Source organism: Eumetopias jubatus, unplaced genomic scaffold (genome assembly GCF_037043125.1).
Source record: "Eumetopias jubatus isolate StellerSeaLion01/CBP00866 unplaced genomic scaffold, mEumJub1_p1.0 scaffold_7, whole genome shotgun sequence".
NCBI classification, from domain to species: domain Eukaryota; kingdom Metazoa; phylum Chordata; class Mammalia; order Carnivora; family Otariidae; genus Eumetopias; species Eumetopias jubatus.
The window spans coordinates 3,336,609-3,359,112 of record NW_028274813.1 but is presented as its reverse complement, the minus strand read 5'-3'; the positions used below and the strand labels follow the sequence as shown (position 1 = coordinate 3,359,112).

At 49.6% G+C, this 22,504-nt stretch overlaps 2 protein-coding genes across 3 annotated transcripts in view; one reads left to right on the top strand and one right to left on the bottom strand.

Moving 5' to 3' along the window:
* Window positions 1-2,094: 2,094 nt before the first annotated feature.
* Window positions 2,095-21,926, bottom strand: CINP (cyclin dependent kinase 2 interacting protein). The gene is made up of 5 exons (XM_028099895.2): window positions 21,821-21,926; window positions 11,826-11,994; window positions 9,253-9,379; window positions 3,972-4,101; window positions 2,095-2,562 (listed from the first exon to the last, which is right to left on the bottom strand). Exons 1-5 carry the CDS (start codon window positions 21,825-21,827, stop codon window positions 2,360-2,362), a joined length of 636 nt encoding a protein of 211 aa, XP_027955696.1. The 5' UTR covers window positions 21,828-21,926; the 3' UTR covers window positions 2,095-2,359.
* The window catches only part of TECPR2 (tectonin beta-propeller repeat containing 2), a 98,897-nt gene continuing 98,302 nt past the window's right edge, over window positions 21,910-22,504 (top strand). The window contains exon 1 of one of the 2 annotated variants that reach the window (XM_028099891.2): window positions 21,910-22,080. The gene's annotated coding sequence lies outside the window, so the exon portion shown is untranslated. The remainder of the gene's footprint in view (window positions 22,081-22,504) is intronic. The other variant, XM_088024440.1, reaches the window with a different exon arrangement.

The following is a 22,504-nucleotide window of genomic DNA, read 5'->3' as shown; positions in this document are numbered from 1 at the left end:
CAGAGGTGGCCCAGACCCAGGTTCCTTCCTCGCCCCTTGGGGGGGAGGGGCTTTCCCCAGAGGCCTTAGGGGGGCTCATCCCCTCATGTGTCAGCTCCGCCCCCCCAAAACGTGAGGGGCAGGAGGGGCACACACAACTTTTGAGAACCAAAAGTTCACGTGCACATCTCAGCCATGTGGCCACAGTTGGCCACAAAGAAGGTTCTGAAACCTATTGAACTGGTAGCCATGTGCCAGCTAAAACCCAAATGAAGTAAAGATATACTGAAGGACCACCAGTGGTCTCTGCCAAACCCCTTCTCCCAGAATGGTTAAAACTGTTGTGGGTCGGTCTAGAGAGGCAGGAGTAACAGCTTTGGAACCTCAGCAGCTTCAAACAACCGAGGTGTATGTCTCCTCCTGCAACATGTCCCTCACAGGCTGATGGGACGGCTCTGCTTCATCACAACCAGGTCGGGGACCCAGCGGGGTGGCCACATCTCAAACCCTGCCAGTGGCCAACTCGGAGGGAACTGAAGGGAGGTCTGTCCTTCTGTGACCAGAAGTTGCCACGTGGTCTCCCCCAAAGGCAAGAGAACCAGAAGAGCAGACTTTCATGGGCCGCAGAGGCAGGAGTCCAGGAATATTTGGTGAATGGCACGGATGGCTGACCAACTATAGGGTCACGTTATTATGACATGCAAGTGTTATTCAGAGCTGAGCTGTGTGGTATGTTGTGACTACTTTGATGCTTTTGTATAAGCTTTTGTGTTTCCTGGAGAGTGTTTTTCTTTTCTTTTTTTAGTTTTAATGAAATGTACTTATTGTTAATTCATCCTGAAGCCCTTTCCCAATCCTGTTCTGTTTTTGTGGACTTGCCCTTTGCATACTCCTTGGCTGTCTATTTTGGCAAGATACCTGGAGGCAGAGTTTGAACCGTGTGAACAGTCTCCTAGCTTTAGAAGTCTGTCAGCTCTCTGGAGACTTCACTGCTGTGTAGTGAGGGCAGAATTCAGCAAATTCAACCACCAGAGGGGTCATCCTTTGATTTGATGCCTCTTCCATTTCGTGAGAGATCTCTGCACCAATGCCACCGGATAATTTGTCAGTTAGCTCTTTTGTGTCTGTTTGTCCTTTGCAATATCAGCCCTTTCCATTAGTTCCCCTGGGCCACTTGGGTGTCTGGGGATGAGGCATCAAGAACCCATGGAATGTCCTAGAAAGGCCTGCTCACAGTATTAAGTCCTTCACTGCCCCCCCCCTTTTTAAATATACCCAACGTGGGGCCTGAACTCACAACCCTGAGAGCAAGAGTCGCATGCTCCACAGACTGAGCCAGCTGGCTGCCCTGAAGAGCATTTATTTTTTAAGTATGTCCGAAACATAAAACTGCCAGTGGGCCTCGGGGCCCTGGCCTATCTGCCTCTGGGGCTCATGACCACAATCTGCTGGGCAGGGCAGCCTGGAGCAGAACACCCTTTCTGCCCCATGCTAACTGCATGGCTTCCTGGCTACGAGATGTCTGAGGGGCAGCTTTTACGGTAGTGAGACATCAGTGAGTCCACAGGGACAGAGGGATGAGATACAAAGAAATGTTGCCTTTCAGTGCTTTTGAGGTGTCAGTTTGCACAGCGAGGTAGGCTCACTTTCTCCCAAACGAAATCCCTGTCATGTACGGTCTTATTGGAATACTTTCCTTCTTTCCCTGTTTCTGGGACGCTGCAGCTTCAGTCAGAGGAGCCTACATCCCATGTCACGTATCACATCGTGTAGCACGAAGTTCCTTACATTTGTCTCTGGGAAGCAAATGGTAGGATCGAGCCCCCAGGATTTGGCTGCAAATGTTGTCAGACTCTAGGACTTGTGCCTGAAGAATCACGAGGCCTGTCATATCCTCAGTCTGCAAATACAGGCAACATTTGTATGGAGTTTTCATGAAGCCGCTCCCTATTACTCAGTTAGCTCTATGGTATCCTAAACATTAGTTGTAATTACAAAACTAACGTGCAAAAAATATTTAAGTACTAGGTATAAAGTAAAAATACTGAACCAGGGCTTTTCTACATAAATGTCATATAAATACAGCTGATTTACAAAAACGAGATCACTTGATCATTCTGGTGAGGAACTCCTTTATTTCATGTAGAAGTCCCCTTGGGTGACAGGTTCACAATAGGTGCAGATGACGCTGTGTGGCAGCGTGGTGTCTGGAGAGGCCACAGGTTGCCGCTGAAGTGATCCAGTCTGGCGGACACTAAGGTCGGAGGGTGGCCCCACCACAGCACTGGGTCGTACGTGAAAGACTGTCCACCATGGGCGCCACAGAAGCAGCCAGTGGTCGGGAGCCTGGAGGCTCAGACTCTGAGGCTGTGCTGGGAGGTCACAGGGCCCGGTGCCCTGTTTCGAGCAGCATGCTTTCCAGAAGCAGCTTGCTGTTGGTCTCCACGTAGGGTTGGTGCAGCCACATTGACAAGTAGCTCAGGGTGAGGTCGTGGTCTGTGGTGTGCGCTAGCTCTTCAATGACCGTGCGTTTCAGAAGAAGCTCCTTCTGGTACATGTCAGACAGCTTGCGGGAAACCTCATCTGAAACAAACGTCTCCCCTTAATAGCACAAATTCACAGAACTGCTCCTGCCTGGGTGTGAGGCGCTACTTTGAAAAGCTCCTCGTTGAAAACTAGACTCAGGGGCGCCTGGGTGGCTCAGTCGGTTAAGCATCTGCCTTTGGCTTAGGTCATGATCCCAGGGTCCTGGGATGGAGCCCCACATCGGGCTCTTTGCTCAGTGGGAGCCTGCTTCTCCCTCTGCCTGCCGCTTCCCCTGCTTGTGCTCTCTGTCTTTTGTAAAATAAATAAATAAAATGTGTAAAAAAAAAAAAAAAAACTAGACTCAGCAATAGCACGGAGATAAAGAAGGACCAGGTGGGTCTGTATCACTCTGGCTCATGCAGATCAGTAGGATTCGTCAGCGTGGTAAGTGTCATGAAATTAATAAGCAGCCTTTTCTGCTCTTCAGTCCTGTGACGACTATAAACAGCAGATTCACCTCAAACTGACAATATTCCAATAACACATTACATCGAATGGCTTTACCCTTTTCTTCTTTATTTAAAGTGAGGTCTCAAATCGGCATCAAATAGCTAGGCCCTTCTTTTGAACTAACAAAGCTAAAGGTAACTCTGAAGGGCGCCTGGGGGCCTCAGTCGGTTAAGCATCCAACTCTTGATTTCAGCTCAGGTCACAATCTCAGGGTCGTGGGATCGAGCCCCATGTCAGGCTCTGGACTCAGCAGGGAGTTTGTTCCTCTCTCTCTCCCTCTGCCCCTTCCCCTGCTCTCACATGCACGCCTGCTTTCTAAAAAAATAAAGAAAAAAAAAAAGGTAATTCTGATCTTGTAGAACTTAAGTAATGGATTCCATGTTCCCAGTAGTCTTCTTCTAGGGGGTGGCTAAACTGACTTCAGTTTATCTTTTTTTCCCCAATACTGGGCTTGAACTCACAACCCTGAGATCGAGACCTGAGCTGAAATCAAGAGTCAGATGCCTAACTGACTGAGCCATCCAGGTACCCCAAAACCTATCTTTCTGAAAAAGGAAAAAAAAAATTCTGCCTCTGCAGAGGAGGTGGAATTCATTCTACCCATTTTTTTAAGGTTTTTTTTTTTTTATTAAGTAATCTCTGTTCCCAACGTGGGGCTTGAACTCACAACCCCAAGATCGAAAGTCACAGGCTCTGTGGACTGAGCCAGCTGGGTGCCCCAACCACTTGGTTTTAAAGAGTTAATAAGGGCACCTTGCTTCATGTGTCTCTAATTACATTTAATTCTTTGCTAATTATTAGAGCCAAGAAGAAAGGCCCATTTTAAGATAACCCCAATCTCCTTCCCTTCCAACAGATCCTCTTGAATTGAATTTCAAACTCTGTCAGGTTCTTCAAGTACCCAAATACTCTCATAATTTCTACTCCTGAGAATCCATGCAGAGAGAACTACTTACAGAAATGGGCTGTGGGCCACGTGTGAAACAGGGGGGGCCGATGCCTCCCGTCCCCACAATGGTAGTTCTCCAGCTCACAAACCCCCTTGGTGGTCGAGGACAGCTTTTCCATTTTCATCTGTATTTTGGCCTGAAAAGGTATTAATTGGGAATAGGAGAACCTTATTTGAAATCGATTCCAGGGGCGCCTGGGTGGCTCAGTCGTTAAGCGTCTGCCTTCAGCTCAGGTCATGGTCCCAGGGTCCTGGGATCGAGCCCCGCATCGGGCACCCTGCTTGGCGGGGGGCCTGCTTCTCCCTCTCCCATTATTACCCCTGCTTGTGTTCCCTCTCTCGCTGTCTCTATCTCTGTCAAATAAATAAAAATCTTAAAAAAAAAAAAAAAAGAAAGAAATTGACTCCAGTCTCAGATTCAGTAACTGTAAGCTTTCAAAGCTAAGAGGTACAAATCTGTTGAGACCTAAAGTCAAATAACTCAACACTGTTCACTCCACGTGCAGCACATTTCCAGGCAGATGGAGCCAGATAGTGGCTACGATCTCATTTATTTGGATTACTTTAGAAATAACCCCCGGATTTCCAGGGCTGGAAAGACAAAGCTTGCTGAGTCCCACTTCCCTAAGATTTCCAAGGGCACTAATTTTTTTAGCCCCAAACACCTGGAGGAATCACAAGGCAGGCTCTGCTCTTATGGAATGAAAGGAGTTCATTTCTGACTTTTACTAACTGCCTCTGGGTTTACTGAAACCTTGAGGCTCGGTTTCCTGGTCTGTGAAACGGTAGTCATGAAAGGCAGTCCCTCACACTTCACACAGGAAGTGGGGAGAACGGATGCCTCAGGGTAGGGTGGGCTCTGCGGGGGAGCCCGGCCACTGCAGGGGACACACGGACGCTGTCGCCGCTGCACAGATGAGCCAGCACAGACTGCTCTGACAAAAGTGCTAACATGGCAGCCAAAAGGACTGAGTATTTCTGAAGTACCTAGTTGGGGCTATAGAAGGGTTTGTTACATAAAGGGGCCGAGTAACTAAGATTCCAGATTTGAGCAGCACAGACCCACTAAGACCACATTTCTAACCCCTACGTATACTTAACCCCATGTGCACAGGGGTGAATACCCAGAGATCTATAAATTGTCAAATCTGAATTCCTTACATTTGGTCCTTCAGCCACTCTCTAATTGTGCCGGATGTGGTATGCACTAAGTTTGGCTAACATTGATTTTTAAGGGACTACATTCCTTTCCCCAGTCTTTTTAGGTTCGATCTTTCACTTGGCCCCACACAAGTAGGACTCAGCATTTCTGTATTACAGCTGGGACAATTCTCAGGGCTGCTGAGCCAGGGAAGGTCAAAGCCAGCACCCCACACCATGCTTCCTGACCCCACATCCCTTGGCATGCCATCCTCTGTCCTCCGCGTCCTGCCACCTAATTCAAAGAAAAGCTTATAAATGATCAGGAGAGCAAGGAAAATCCTGAAGGCCTGACACAGGCCTGCAGTGCCAAGCGCAGCTTGGTCATCAACAGAGACACAGATTATGCACGGTGGGCAGCCCTAAGCCCGCAGGGCATGAACCGAGGCGCACACTCCCAGCTCAACCCCCTCCCACAGACCAAACTGCAAAACGTTCATCCACGTTAGGGAAGGGGGTGCCTCAAAGCCCCCTGCCAAGGTCAAATTCATTAAAGACACTTAAAGCCAAGTCTGGGAAACCATTCTCTCCAAAAGCTGGAGAACAGGACAAATAATACTAAAAGCCTTATCACATCAACTTTTGGTTTTGAACATAGAACTTGTTTCCAAACCACTTCAAAATAGAATAAATTCCCTGGAGCAGAGGATTTCAGTGCCTGATGGCTGCCACCCAGATCTTGGTTTCTAAAACCATCCTCCAATAAGAGGAACCAGGGCTCCTTGGAGAAATGGCTGATCCTAGAACCGAGGCAGGAAATACACAAGATGGGCCTCGAACATCTTGTAATGCTAGAAAGTAAGGAAGTGTTCCAAAAAACCCAAACCAAAAACTCACAATGATGGAAACCTGTCAAAGGGACATAGGAGCCAACGGAACTCATAATGGCCGAAGCAGGAACAATTTGAACAAAACAAAGCAGTACTGTATTACAACCCAAAGTGGAAAACAAATAGCCATGAGTCCACACTGCTAGAAATGCATGGTCCAGTAATTCACAGGTGGGGGAAGACAGACATAATTTATGTACATGCTACACCCTCAGGAGGTGGGACAGAACTTCCCACTCCTTCAGTGTGGGCTGTGTGGACAGCGGGAAGGGAGCTCCTTTTACAGAGAAACCTGACAACACCTCAGCCAGGCGGTCAAGGTCAACACCCAGAGCCCTTGCCGGGATGTGATGAGACCTTGTCTCTGAGGTCTCCCCCGAAGAACCCACAACCCCGGCCAAATCATGAGAAAGTCATCAGACAGACCCCAAGTGAGGGACAGCTGCAAAATGCCTGGCCCATCCTCCTCAGAACTGTCACTGTTATAAAAACCAAGGGAAGTCTGTGAGACTGTGGCGGCCTTTGAAAGACAGAAAACTTCCTTTCTTGGGAAAAAGGGAGTCAGCCCCAGGCTCAAAGACTTTTGGCTGGGAAGCAATATTCAGCTAATGCGCGTGCGTGCGTGTGTGATGTGATTTTAATTGTATTACAGAAAAACATTAATAAACAGGACAGGATTAATACAAATTGTGAGGTGGGCCTAAGAATGGATGAAATGTACGTACACTGATGTAGTTCTACCCAGGAGTTAACTCCTCCGTGATCTTTGTGATGAACCCACCGAGTAACCATCCAGCCCTTTGGGGGCACATTTCCCACCACTGGACACACCAGATCCGTGGGAGCCCCTTCCAGCTCTGGACGGGACTTGCAACCTTGTTCTCTGGTGGGAGCCAAAGCTTCTGCCAATCCTGGGCTCTCCCTTGTCCCCTCAGAGGCCTCAAAAAAACCAGTGGACCATTTCCTGTTCTTGGGACACCCTTCTGGCTACGACGGTGGCTGTTCTGTCTGCTGGTTCCCCCTTTCCTGGGCTAAAACTCCAGTTCCCCCAATTACTTCTCTTTGACAAGGCCTGTCCCCATCCAAACACGCATCCACGCTGTCTCTGTCTGTGTTGATGGCTGGGCCCATCATTTTGTTGGCTGCCATGGACACAGCCCAGGCCTTATCTGAAGATCTTGGGAACTCGGCTGACCATGAGCGGGTGGTCACCTACAACCCAGTGGCTACCTTCCCCTGGCCTGCCTCACCCTGGGCCTGTGCTGCGGGTCAGAGGGACCAAGGGCAGGCACCCCACCTTTCCTCTGCTGCTGCCCAGTTCATCGAGCCTGCCGGCTGGGTTTCCAACATCTTGACTCTCCCTGCTAACATCTTCCCACGCTGCCCCTCCTCAGTGCAGGTCAGTGGGGCTGACGAAGGGGTCCGGGGTACCAGCCTGCCACTTAAGAATGGGGAGAACCTAGGACAAACAAAGCCAATCACTCCTGGCGTGCCTGAAACGAAAGGCACACACCCTCTTCCCCATCGGCCACTCCTCTGAAACTTTTTCCTGATGGGCCTACCTCCCCAGTTACAAATGAGAACGTGTGATCTAACAAGAGCCAAGTGACATTTAAAAACAAAATCCTTTCAGAGTTTTTTTTTTTTTTTTACATTTTATAAAAGCCACATTAGTATGTGTTGAAAATGTTTCTCGTTCTAACACAGCTTTGAGATTCTGTGACAGGCTTTATCCTGGAAGGGAACAAGAGATGAAGAGGCTCTGGTGGGAGGCGGTGGCTCATCAAAACGACACGCAGAGAGGCAGTCAGGGCTGGCGTGCAGAGGACTGAGCACCACGTGTAGCTTTTTGGCTGCTTAAATTATTTTAATACTGGAATTCAGCCACCCACTTTCTTTTCTTTTAGGAACAATACGTGCACCTGATTTTTTTGTTCAAACAAAAACAAATTTTTAAAAGATTTATTTATTGGGGCACCTGGGTGGCTCAGTCGTTAAGCGTCTGCCTTCGGCTCAGGTCATGATCCCAGGGTCCTGGGATCGAGCCCCACATCGGGCTCCCTGCTCGGCGGGAAGCCTGCTTCTCCCTCTCCCACTCCCCCCTGCTTGTGTTCCCTCTCTCGCTGTGTCTCTGTCAAATAAATAAATAAAATCTTTAAAAAAAAAGATTTATTTATTTATTTGAGAGAGGGAGGGGGGAGAGTACGCATGGGGGGAGGGGCAGGGGGAGAGAGAGAATCTCAAGCAGACTCTGTACTGAGTGTGGAGCTGGACACGGGGCTCGATCCCACAACCCTGAGATCACAACCTGAGCCGAAACCAAGAGTTGGATGCTTAACCGACTGAGCCACCCAGGCTCACCAAACAAAAATATTTGCCATGATAGAATGGGTTAATTTGGGAAAAAGAAAACAAAACAAGTGGGCAGTTTTCCATAACTGAGAACTTTACCAATTTCAATCGCTTATTTGGCCTGTGCCCAGTCCCTGCTGGTCAGGAGCTCCGCGTGCAGACCTCACCTGCCAGAGACACGGCCGCGAACATGGAAACAAACGAAGAAAGATCTCACATAGCCCACACGGCCAGAGCCAGCAAGAGCCCGTGTGACTCCCCCGTGACGGCCATGATCGACCTTTTACCGCCCATCTGCACGTACCCACCGACCTTTGTCCCACATTCTCCTTACATAAACCTGCAAGTCTTTCCAGCACTTGGGAGACGGTCTTTGAGACACTAGTCCGTGGTCCTCCCGGTGTCAGCCTCACTGATCGGCCTCACTGAAATAAACTCCTTTCTTGTGTCCCCACCACTCGTCTCTCTGCCGTGGATTTTCTCAGCAGTGAGTGGTTGAGCCTGGTGTGTTTGGGACCCCGGAGCCAGGTGCTCGTGCACCCCTACGCGCCGGCTACACCACCATTCGCTTCTGTACCATCTGTGGCTCGCTATGTGGTGGAGCTGAGTGGTGACGAGACACAGTAGGGCCCACAAAGCCCAAAATATTTACCATGTGGAGCCCTCCAAAGGGGGTCAGATGGACCCAGACATCACATGGGGCAGAAAGCACAAAGGTCTAGGACAGCATCCTGGGGAGCATCGAGATTTAGGGGGCAAATGGAGGAGGCCGAGGAGGGAAAGGCAAGTGTCTGGGGGAAAGCGTCTCCCACAGTGTGGACACCTGCCAGGTGCCGGGAAAGTCCCAAGGACACCCCCAGGATTCGGTGACTGCGAGCACAGGTGGCCGGGGGCTCTGGATCTCACCAAAGCATCGAAGGTGGTCTGCAGCTCCTCACACAGCGTCTCTAGCTCCTTGCTGTATTCCGGAAGCGTCTTGTGCACATCTTCCCCGGAAGCCGGGCTGCTCTGTAACTCAGTCCCATCTTCGCTCCTGGACAAAATGGAGAAGAGTGCGTACCACATACGCTCCCTAGAAAGTGCCATCTCCACACAACAGTGTCAGGCATTTGGCCCAGGTGTTATTTCATGGAGCTGTAACATATGCTTACTTATTATTCACCAGCACGATGAACAGCCCACCAGCTCTGCACTGGGGGGAGTCGGCTGAAGGCAGCCCTGTGGCGTCCTTAGCCTAGGGCTCTGTGCTGGGCGTACAAAGATGAACGAGACAGGACCGTTTCCCCAGAGTTCACCATCGGGAATGGTCTGGTAAACCGAAGCCTGTGGCCTGTGGGGCATGAGATTAATCTAGCGTGGTCACAACGCTTCAGAGAAAAATTAAACATAAAAACAGAAGAGACAGTATCAGAGAGCTCCTTCTGCAGACAGGCCAAGAACTGTCTCTTGCTGAGCGGGCCTCGGGAGGAAGAGGCAGCAGAGGGCCAGCGGCGGGAGACGTGTGCCGGAAACGGGCCCGAGCCAGGGGACAGCAGTGGAGACGCTCGACTCTGGCTTGCAGACAATGACAGAGGAACATAGAATTATGACTGAGAAATAAGAAACTATACACGCAGGAAAGTGCAAAGAATAATGAAGCAAACCTTCCAATCAGAATTGGCAACTGCTAACAGGTTTTCTGAGGACTCCTTTGTCTTTTTTAAAGAAATTGCTAAGGGGGATGGGGAGCACCTGGGTGGCTCAGTCAATAAGCGTCTGCCTTCTGCTCAGGTCATGATCCCAGGGTCCCGGGATCGAGTCCCGCATCGGGACTCCCACCCAACACGCATCCGGCTCCCTGCTCATCGGGGGAGTCTGCTTCTCCCTCTGCCTCTGCCCCTTCCCCAGCTTGTGCGCTCTCTCTCGCTCTCTCAAATAAATAAATAAATAAATAAATAAAACATCTTAAAAAAAAGAAACTGCTGAGGAAAAATACCCTCCTATGTCTCCTCTACTCTCCATCCTCCACCGGATGGTCACCCGGTCACCACAGGTGGGGAGGGGGTTTCTCCACACCAAGCAATTCTCACAGCCTGCGGCCGTTCTCACAGTTAACTCTACCTACTGGAGAGACTACCTATGGGAGGTAGGCAGACACTACCTATTGGAGACAGACTCCGATCCCACAGGTCAATGCTTGGCCCCACAAGACTGGCCCCGCTCAACTCCAGGCACTAACTGCAAGCCCAGGGTGTTAGCTGTGCTTCTGACCAACGGGCTATGCATAAGAGGTTCCCACGAGCCACCCCCTTGGATTTGAAGGATTTGCTGCAGCAGCTCACAGAACTCAGGAAAATGGTTTACTTACTAGATTGCCGGTTTATTAAAAAGGATATTAAAGGATATGAAAGAACAGCCAAAAGAGGTACATAGAGCAAGCTCTGGAAGGGTCTTGACCACAGGGGCTTGGGTCCCTGTGGAGTTTGGGGGCCACCCTTCCAGCATGGAGAGGTGTTATTGTTCACCAAACCAGAATCTCTCTAAACTCCAACTTTTTGGGTTTCTATGGAGGCTTCATTGTGTAGGCACGATTGATTAAATCATTGGCCACTGGTGTATCATTCAACCTCCAGCCCCTCTCCCCCTGCCTGAGAGGTGGGTGAGGGGGTAGAGCTGAAAGTTCACGCTCTCTAATGCCCTGCTTGGTTCCCACCGGGGCCTTCCAGAAGTCACCTCCTTAGCATGAACTCAGGGGTGGCTGGAAGGGACATGTTATGAATAACAGGACACTCCTTTCACCTGGATCATTCTGGGGGACAAAAGACCAAATATTAGAACAGAGGATGCTCCTATTGCTCTTATCCATTGGGAAGTCAGAGGGGTTTTAGGAGCTGTAGGCCAGGAACAGGGAGGGAGACCAAAGAGATAGTCCTTACTATCAATCACAACATCACAGAAACAAAGCACAATGTTGTGAAATCAAAATCCTGCTGATCTCCCACCCAACACTCACCCATCCTAAAGGTGTGAGCTTCACGACTGGGCCCGCGTCCTTCCAATTCATTTTCAGAATTTTATTTTATTTTATTTTTTTAAAGATTTTATTTATTTATTCATGACAGACAGAGGGAGAGAGAGAGAGAAGCAGAGGGAGAAGCAGGCTCCCGCGGAGCAGGGAGCCCGATGCGGGACTCGATCCCAGGACCCTGGGATCATGACCTGAGCCGAAGGCAGACACTTAACCATCTGAGCCACCCAGGCGCCCTCATTTTCAGAATTTTATATACAGCCATAACAATGAATGACAGGTAGCATAATTTTGTATTTAAAATGGACATACATATACAGTTTATACTTGCATACATCATTTTACCACTTGCTCTTCTTCTTAATACAATGTTGCTAAAGACTACCATTCCCACCCTAAAAGACTCCCGGGAGACTTGTGCCCGATCACTACGGGTGCGGGGCTCAGAGCACGAGGAACTCTACATACTTACCATAACCTGGTTTTCAGGTTGGCAATATTATTTGCAGTAGCAAAACCTGTGTCGTTGAGGGCTTCCCATTTCAAGATTAAATTATGCCAATCAGCTGCATTGTCCTTAATTTTTCTTGCACTGACAGATAAGACAGGTTTTCTGGGCGTTGTGCTCCCAAGAGGGTTTGCTGATGGGCAGTAAAAGAAACACAATGATTACAAATTTGTGAAAATAAATAAAAAGAACCTCATTTAAAATGGAGTTGGGAAGCCATGCGAGGGCAGCTCTCACACACACACACATGACTTGTAGCCTGCACAACCAGCAGGAAGGACGAAGATAAGAATTATTACAAGGGAGGACATTTTTCACATAGGAATTTCATTTACTGCTTTTAAGAAAAAGAAGATCCCTCCCTGTTCCAGCAACAAGGCATCAACCACCACTTACAGCTGATGAGAAACCACTACAACCTCAAACTCTTGTTCTTCTCCACAGAATATGTGTTCAACACCTCCCCACTTCCCCCTAAAACCTAATTAAAGCTGACCTTCCCTTTGTCTCTTCCGACTTGCCTACGATTTGTCATAGCGAATTGTCCAGAATTGCAATTCCTTTGCGATTCCTGAATAAACTCATTTTTTGACTTAGAAATGTTCTTTGCTCTGTTTATTTTTTTTTTAAGATTTTATTTATTTATTTGAGAGAGAGCAAGCAAGCAAGAGAGCACAAGCAGGGGGAGTGGCAGAGGGAGAGGAAGCGGGCTCCCTGCCAAGCAAGGAGCCTGATGCGGGGCTCGATCCCAGGACCCTGAGATCACGACCTGAGCCAAAGGCAGGTGTTTAACCAACTGAGCCACCCAGGTGCCCCCTTAAGTTTCTTTTTTTTTTTTAAAGATTTTATTTATTTATTTTGACAGAGAGAGACACAGCGAGAGAAGGAACACAAGCAGGGGGAGTGGGAGAGGGGGAAGCAGGCTTCCCGCGGAGCAGGGAGCCCGACGCGGGGCTCGATCCCAGGACCCTGGGATCACGACCTGAGCCGAAGGCAGACGCTTAACGACTGAGCCACCCAGGCGCCCCTCCCCTTAAGTTTCTTAAGACTTGTTTTGTGGCCTTGTTTTGTGATCTATCATGGAATATGTTTCATATCCCCTTGAAAAGAAGGTGTAACTGCTGTTTCTGGATGGAGTTTTCTGTATGTCTATTAGGTCCAATTAGTCCATAGTATTATTCAAGGCCATCTGTTTATTTTTCCTTTTTTTTTTTTAAGGTTTTATTTATTTATTTGACAGAGAGAGAGAGAGAGCACAAGCAAGGGGAGCAGCAGAGGCAGAGGGAGAAGCAGGCTTCCCGCGGAGCAGGGAGCCCGATGCGGGGCTTGATCCCAGGACCCCGGGATCCTGACCTGAGCCGAAGGCAGACGCTTAGCAGACTGAGCCACCCGGGCGCCCCTCTTTGCTCTGTTTAAAGTTTACATTACTTGGTGGTCAGAGTGGGACCCGAAGGAGGGGACCCCAGGGATGACGACCCTCAGGCCTGAGCAAGGCGTCTATGTAGAGCCTTCGTCCTCACCCCTTTGGAGAGTCTCTCAGATTTCGAACCCTCCCTTTGGTGGAGCACCCGACTTTATTCAGGATCTGTTTAAAGTATTCACTTATTTTCCAAACCTCAGATTTTGAGTAATGGGATTTTGACTCTCTACACTCTCTCAGGAGGGTCCTCCTTCTGGGACCCCATCCGGTTTTATGTTTAAAAGCTATGGTCCTGGGGCGCCTGGGTGGCTCAGTCAGTGAAGCAGCTGCCTTCGGCTCAGGTCGTGATCCCAGGGTCCTGGGATCGAGCCCCACATCGGGCTCCCTGCTCAGTGGGAAGCCTGCTTCTCCCTCTGCCTCTGCCCCTCCCCCTGCTCGTGCTGCTCTCTTTCTCTCTCTCAAATAAAGAAATAAAAATTAAAAAAAGAGAAAAGAAATAACAGGTGTTGATAAGGATGTGGAGAAAAACGAACCCTCACGAACTGTTAGTGGGAATGCATTTTGACTAAATGGACCAACTTAACCAAAGATGAATTAAAATTTCAATGCCCATTATGGGAAAGTCTTGACCCCCCCCCCAAAAAACTTTTCTCAGAACCTAATTAGAAAGCTCTGACTCTAAAACAGACTCCGTGGGATGCCCAATTTAATAGGTACCTGGAGGCTTCTAAACAGATTCAGGACTCTCAAGTAGCCTCTTTATAAAATACTGATTTCAAATTAACGGAGCAACAATCAAAGGAAGACACAAATCTTCTGAGGCCTCTTGCTCCCCTCCTGTCTTCTTGGTCGCAGGATGTGCCCAACAGCCATCTTACGCAAAGCACACAAAGCAGGCAGCCACCTTCCCCTTTCCCTCCCGCACGGACCCCACCCCCTTTATACCCTGCACTTCCTCATTCAATCCTCTCTCTGGACATCCTTCCCTTCCTCTCCCAAACCCATTAAAACCTGCCCCATTAAAGTCAGACCCTCCGAGGATCCAAATACCAAACCCCTAATTTGTCATGTGCCCTGGACTAAGGGTGAATTAGGAGCTATAGTCAAAGACCTTCCCAAAGTGAGATTTGGGGCTCTCAGATTTGCTGAGGATCCTCATAGATCCTCATAGATTTGCTGAGTAATTTAAGATGGTGATTCAAACTTATCAACTGGGTTTCTCAGATTCACATCCGCTATTACATATGCTTGCTGTCCAGGGCCAGTCCAAGCACTGGATGAACTCTGCCGCTCAGATAATCCTGGTGAGAGAGGACGTCAAGGGCCTCCATTCTGACCTCAGTCAGTACTTCCTACATGACTAAGTTCTTCTTTTCAGCTTATCTCTTCACATAAAAAAAGAGCCAACTGGCAAAGCCTCCCGTGAGGGGAACCAAAACCACCCCCCCAACCCCAAGCAACAAGGACTGCCCCGAGCCAGCAAGACCCCTCAGGACCGAGCCCAGGACAATGAGACTGGACCTTCGCTGCCCCTGCACATACCCACCCACCTTTGCCCAACATCCTCCTTACATAAACCTGGAAGGATCTTCAGCACTTGGGAGACGGTCTTTGAGACGCTAGTCCGTGGTCCTCCCAGTGTCGGCCTCGCTGAAATAAACTCCTTTCTTGTGTCCCCACCACTCACCTCTCTGCCTGTGGATTTTCTCTGTGACGAGTGGCCGAGCCTGGTGTGTTTGGGACCCCGGAGCCAGGTGCTTGTGCACCCTTGTGCGCCGGCTACATGGAGGGATCTCTAGAACCACAGATGGGGTACTATCCCCTGCCAAGCTCCTGCAGGCACTAAATGACTTTACCAGACAATTCCTAGGGCTTTCCCACAACCTGCTGAACACACTATGAATCAGGCTTGTACCCAGAAACCCAACAAACCCATGCATGCTTATTATAGTTGGCTCCAAGTTACTGTGGGGATTTTTTTGTTTTTGTTTTTATTTTTTTAGAGAGAGAGAATCTTAAGCAGGCTCCACCTTAGCATGAACCCGATGCAGGGCTTGATCTCATGACCCTGAGATCATGTTGGATGCTTAACCAACTGAGCCACCCAGGTGCCTCTCCAAATTGTTTTTAAAGAAAATTCTGGTCTTCCTTTAAACACTGAATCTACTTGGATAGCCTTGAACTCTGTGTTCATTACTGGGCAGATCTTCCAGCTCATTATTGGGTGGATCTTCTAATTAAAAGGACCAGATGAGGGACACCTGGGTGGCTCAGTTGGTTAAGCGTCGGCCTTCCGCTCAGGTCATGATCTCAGGGTCCTGGGATGGAGCCCCGCATCGGGCTCCCTGCTCAGCAAGGGGCCTGCTTCTCTCTCTTTCTCTACCCTCCTCCCGCTGGTGCGCGCGCTCTCGCTCTCTCTCTCTCTCTCTCGTGCTTACTCACCCTCTCTCTCTCAAATAAATAAATCAAATTAAAAAAAAAGAAAGCTTAATAAATCCCCCTGCCCTTGGCCATCCCAATGATCAACTTCCCTTTTATATATGAAAAGGAAGGGAACTTCCTGGGGTTACTCACCCCACACACAGGGATCACCATCGACCCTACAGGGCATTACAGCCAACAACAGGCCGTGTGGCACCAGGCACCTTGCCTCAGAGCCATTCTTGCCACCGCCCTTTTGGCTAAGGGCAGCAGAGGAGATGGTCCCGGGGTCCCTGTAGCCATCTCCGGCCCCACGCGGTAGAAGCCCTCCTGAACACCCACCGCCCTTTTGGCTAAGGGCAGCAGAGGAGATGGTCCCGGGGTCCCTGTAGCCATCTCCGGCCCCATGCGGTAGAAGCCCTCCTGAACACCCACCACCCTCCGGCCAGTCGTCTCTCCTACGAAGTCCTCTTTCTAACCAGCCCTCCCAGAGCTCCTTCTCGCTGCAGTCACCTCCCTGTTCATGCCTAACTGACAGATCACCTCCTGACTCCCTCCCATGATGACTTACATCCTTTGGATGATGCTGACTTCTCATGGTTCCCTGATGGTTTTTATTTGAGAGGGAGAAATGGCAAATGTTGTGCTGGATATGCACTTGCAACTCCCTCTGAAGTAACTGAGTGAGACCTATACCTTTGGCTACTTCACCCCAACAAACTGAGCTGTACACCCTCATGTGGCGGCATGTTCGCCAAGGGGATAACTGTCAACATTTACGCTGACAGCAGATATGCCTTAGGAGTGGCTCACAATTTTGTAGTGATGGAAACAATGTGGCTTCCTACTTTTAGCAGGGAGAAAATTTTAAATGGGTCTTATGTCCAAAATTTATTAGGTGCTGTACTCCTATCAGCTGCTCTGGCTATTATGATTATTATTATTATTATTAGAGAGAGAGAGCATGAAGGGGCCTGAGTTGGGCTCCATGTTGGGTGTGGAGCCTGCTTGAGATTCTCTCCTCCCTCCCCCACAGCTTGTATGCACACGTGCACGCATTCTCTCTCTCTAAAAAGAAGAAGAAGAAGCAGAAGAAGAAGGAGAAGAAGAAGAAGGAGAAGAAGAAGAAGAAGAAGAAGAAGAAGAAGAAGAAGAAGAAGAAGAAGAAGAAGAAGAAGAAGAAGAAGAAGAAGAAGAAAAAGAAAAAGAAGAAGAAGAAGAAAGAGAGGGCGAAGTAAGAGTCTCTGGCAGGACTGGACTCCTGCAGGGTTCAATCTCATGACCTGGAGAGCATGACCTGAGCTGAAACCAAGAGTTGGATGCCCAACTGACTGAGCCACCCAGATGACCCTCACCCCCTCTTGGAAAGACAGTGCCCCAATTGCAATTCCCAATCCCCCACAAAAGGAGGAAAGCTTTCTGACTATTGGACCTGTCACCAGAAGCTCTGATCTGTTCACAATGTCAGAGACCCCTTGGTCTTGCCTATAACCAATTTCTTTGTAGTCCCAAATGCCGCTGTAGATTACACCTGCAAGACTATAGATGTTACCTATCCAGTTGGGCTATTACGACTGGGCGTTCCCATACTTGTTTCAGCCTTTCCCCAGTTGTAACCATGCTAGCTCAGTTAAATCCCTCCATCTTTGCCATTGTACAGTCCCACATTCTTTTCCTTATGTAAGTGCGATCTGTCTCCCTGCACCCAAGGCAAATACAAACAAGTTTATGCCTCTTTGCAGTTTCTAGAAAAGACCCTTTAATGAAGGAATGGCCTCTCACAGAATGTCATCCCAACTCCTCCAATCCCTGGCTTGAAAAGGCCAGTCAGGAAATTCCAGCTAATAAATCTATCAATAACCAGACCTTAGCTGGAGTCCCCTGTGCACCACCTGGTTTCATTTTTGTTTAAAGGGGACAGCATTTCCCATGGGCATAGGAATGCTTAGACAGTTGGCAGCTTGGAAGTCAATTTTATTGTTTATTGTTAACTTTCATCACAAACCAGAGGCCTCCGCCAACCTGCCCCATTAGGCCTCCATGGCTCTCTTAACCAGGAACTTCAGGGGGCATATATGACTCCTGGTTTACCTCTGTAGGGAGGCTTTTCCCCTCGGGTCGGAGTAAGTGCCAATGATCACATGATCAGAAATCTCTCCCTAACATTAGGAGAGGTAGCTGACTCCACAGCCAAAGCAAGACAGCCCAACAATGACCACGTGACTTGTTGGCTAAAGGAGTTTTGGACAGGGGAACCTGGGTGCCTCAGTCGGTTAAGTGTCTGCCTTCTGCTCAGCTCATGATCTCAGGGTCCTGGGATCAAGCGCCACGTCCTGTCAGCCTCCCTGCTCAGCAGGGATCCTGCTTCTCTCTCTGCCCCTCCCTCCTGCTCTGCTCTCTCTCTCAAATAAATAAATACAATCTAAAAAATAAATAAATAAATAAAAGAATTTTGGACAATCTACTTGCTGGACAAGGAGGCATTTGTGCGGTAGCAAATACCACCTGTTGCACCTGGATAAATACCTCTGGAGAAAACAGAAACCCACTTACACAAGATCAGGGAACAAGAGCACAGATGACAACGAATTTCACCTAATGACCCCTAGTCTTTTGATCTATTTCGCTGGTTACCTTCAGGTTTGAGCTCCTGCTTTAGAACCGTCATACTGGATTTGTCATACTATTTTTAATTCTGCCTTTTTTTTAAAAAAAGATTTTATTTATTTATTTATTTGAGAGAGAGAGAGAGAGAGAGAGGAGAGAGCACAAGCAGGGGGAGCAGCAGAGGGAGAGGAAGCAGGCTCCCCGCTGAGCAAGGAGCCCGATGCGCAACTCGACCCCAGGACCCTGAGATCATGACCTAAGCCAAAGGCAGACGCTTTACTGACTGAGCCACCCAGGCGCCCCAAGACAGAGATTTTAGATGCTAAGTGCTGAGGTCTCCTTCCTACCCTTTCTTGTCATTCACACGTGGCCTCAATGGTTTCCAGTCGTTACGCACTTTCCCTGTGACACAGGACGGGACAACCGGGAAAGTGGACAAAGCCACTAAATGCAGAAAACCTGACTCTTGATAAAGTGATGTTTTTGAGCAAAGACCTTGATCACAAGGAGGAAATGTGAAAATAAAAGAAACCTCATTTAAAAATAGAGTCAGGAAGCCCTGGAGAGGGGGCTGCTCACACGCGCACCACTTGTTGTAGCCTGCACAACCAGCAGCAGTAAAGAAGGTAAGAATGGTCTCAACAAGGGAGGACATACTTCACATAGGAATTTTATCTCCTGCTTTTAAGAAAAGGAAGGAAGAGCCCCAGCAATAATGCGCTAACCACCTCCTATACCCAATGGAGAAACCACTGTGCAAAAACCACTACAACCTTGAACTCTTGTTCTTCTCCAGTACACTTTTGTTTACAACTCTCCCCAGTTTCCTCCTAAAACCTAAGGAAAGCTGACCTTCCCTTTGTCCCTTCCAACTTGCCAGAGTTCACCATAGCTTGCCTGTCCCAAATTTGCTGTTTAAATTTAACAAATTTATGGCCTTAGTTGGAGAGCAAATATATATATAAAATCATATATATATATATATATATTTCTTCTATCAGAAACAGCCAGATGGAAGAGACGCATAGAGCAAGGTATGTGGAAAGGGGTATGGAGTCTCCGTGCTCTCGGAGCACACCACTCTCCTCAAATCTCCATGTGTTCACCAACCTGGAGCTCCCCAAATCCCATCATTGTGGGCTTTTATGGAGACTTCATTACACAGCTTGGTTGATTAATTCACTGGGCACTGCCCATTGATTCAACCTCCAGCCCCTCTGCCCTGGGGACACGGGGAAGGTGGGTGGGACTGAAAGTTCCAAGCCTTCAGTCACACGATTGGTGTGTGTGCATGTGGGAACCAGGCCCCATCCAAAGGTTACCTAGGGGCTTCCCAAAAGTTACTTCATCGACCTAACAAAAGACACCTTGCTCACTCTCACACTTCAGAAACACCAAGGGTTTTACCTCTCTGCCAAGAACAGGACAAAGACCTAATATTTACTTCTTATTATAAACCACAATCACAGCCTGTTATGTAAGTCCTGTTTACCACTTCTCCAGCTTCTCCCAGCTTGCTCTCTATGCCTTAGGGCTATTTGATCTAGAATATTTCTCCTGTCCATGTATGTCCCCACTCACTGGGCTAACTCCTAGTATCCTTTAAGGCTCTGCTTATTTAAATATCCCTTTATTCTTTACTTATACAACTCACCAACAATATGCCAGGCATGGGGGATCAAGTGACTGAATGAGACATACCAGGACCATTTTCATGGAATTTACTTTCCAAAGAGGAAGTGGATAATAGACAACCAGATGACCATGATCAATTTAGATCATGGTTAAGTGCCATGTAGAAAAGAAAATGGGGTCTTGGGTTAGAGTGAACCCCTGAAGAGATGTCATTTAGGCCAGAACCTGAATGATGAGAGGTCAGCAGTATGGGTCCTAATGTGAGAATGAGCTTGGTGAGTCTGAAAAACTAAGCAAGACCAGTACGTCTATGATGACGGACAGAATGAGTAAAATGTTCACCTTTAGCCCGGAAGACTGACCTTTAGCCTACATAGTTCCAACAAGGATCAAGTATGTGCTGGCTGCTACATTCTTAAAGGGTCTCATGACTGCCTGTAAATCTCACCGATAGTTAATACTGAACTGAATGATAAGCACCAGAGGAATCTTGCGAAAATAGTTTTATGAGTAGAAATTCAGAGAAACATTTATGATAATACTCCCTGCATGTCTCCTCCCTCTTGACCAGTAAGCATATAACCACCAGCTTCATACAGCAAAAATGCAGCCCTTTCTGCCCACAGGTCCTGTCCCCATGCTACTCAAATAAACTTACTAAGTTGCACCATGCAACATTCCAAAAATTCTTTCTTAACCTTTGCGATCGATGACCCCACATCACCTAGAAGAGAATGGTGGGGAGGGGGGCTAGGTGAGGGGGCAGTCAAGCAACTAGAACCTTACAGACCAAGATAGTTTAGATTTATTCCAAGTCAGTGGAAAGGAAGCAAGAAGCTCTGAGCAAGAAAGTGACATGATCTGATTTAGGTTTTCAGAAAGTCACTCCTTCCACAAGGAAATCTTCCTGGATCTCCCAGGTTGGGTTAGAACTCATTGCACTGGATATCTGAAACAACCTCTTCTTCAGCTATCGCTGACACTCACCAGCACGGTATATTTGCTTGTGTAATGTCTATATTCCCTGCTGGACTGTAAGTCCACCGGAGCAGTGACTATGTCTTGTTCCCTCTCCTAACCTCAGCACACAGTAGGTGTTGAATAAAACGTGTTAAATGGAGAAATCGTCCTTATTACCTGCACTATCATCTTCTAAGGCTTTCTCTCCTCCAGTAGGGGCTCCTTGAGGGTGAAGACCCCATCTGATTCATTCTCTGTCTGTTCCATACCCAGCACATATTTAGGAACCAAAAACACAGGGGCTCTCTAACTTCAAGAAACTCAGGCCAGTGGGGAAAGAGACCAGTAGCCAGGGTCACAGCACAGAGCTGAGTGAGGTTAGGCATAGTGGCTACCCCCCTTACGCCTTCGGAGCCGCGGCTCCCAATCTGTGCACGTTACTACATGGGATCCCTGTGAGGCTCAAACGAGCTGACCCACCTAAAGCACTTGGGACACTACTTGGCACACAGTGAGCACTGGCTGAGTGACAGCTTTTATTACCAGCAAAAAGCTCTGTGCGGGTAATCCTGAGGGAAATTCAGGGAAAGGTTTTGGGAGGAGCTGGGCATGCAAGGCTTGGCACCCCATATACTCCGCTAATCCTAGTTTACAGTGACCATTACAACTTGGGGGTCCGGATCTGCTGACACTCCTCTCCCTACAAGTAGTTCTACGCGTGAAAAAAACCGAGGCTCGGCCAGACTGACGGGATCCCGGGCCGACCGCCGAGCATGCGCGAGGCCCGCGGGCTGGGCTGGGCCAAGGCAGGGACCCCCATTCACGCCGGGACGCTCCCGGCCTCCGGCCCAACGCGCAGGCCAAGCCGGGCCTCTCGCCCCCTCCCCGCCCCGGGGATCCGACCCGTCGCACGCACCTGCCATGCGTCCGCAGATATCCCGGGAAGGAGCCCGAAGCCCCGCCCACGCCCGCCGGAAGCGTGCTGGCGTCTCTTCCGCGCCGCTCAGCTGGCCAGCCGCCACTTGCGGCTCTGCCGCTCTAGCCCCTGGCCGTCGCTCAGCGGTGTCGGCCCGGTTGCCCAGGGAACGGGCTCCCGGCAGCCCCCGCGGCCCGGAGTCCGTCCCCACCTCCTCCGGCCGGGCCGGGCCGACGAGTGCGGAGGGGCCGCCGCGGGAGGTGAGTCCGGCGATGCCGCTGTCGGCCCCGCTGCCCCCGCCGTCCGGCCCGCGCCCCCTTCTCGGCCTTCCCGCCGCCGCTCACATCTCCCCCAGGCCGCCCTGCCCTGACCTCGGCGCCTCAGGGTCGCACAGTCCGTCTCGCCCCCGTTCCCAGCCCCCCGCGTCGCCCGCGCCGGGTGGCCGAGCCCGAATGCCACAGCCCTTGAGGCGCCTGGCAGAAGCCAGCGGTCCGCCGACGGCGGCGGGGGTCGCCCACGCGTCCTCGGCCCCGCTGGCCCGCCGACACCCTCCCCCGGCCCTCGCTCCTCCCACGCGGCGCGTTCCCTCCCCTCTGCCGCACCCTCGTCTCTCATCCCTCGGCCGTCATCCCTCATCCCTCGGCCCCCTGCCTGCCGGCCCGCGGCTCCAAGCGCCGGCGTCTC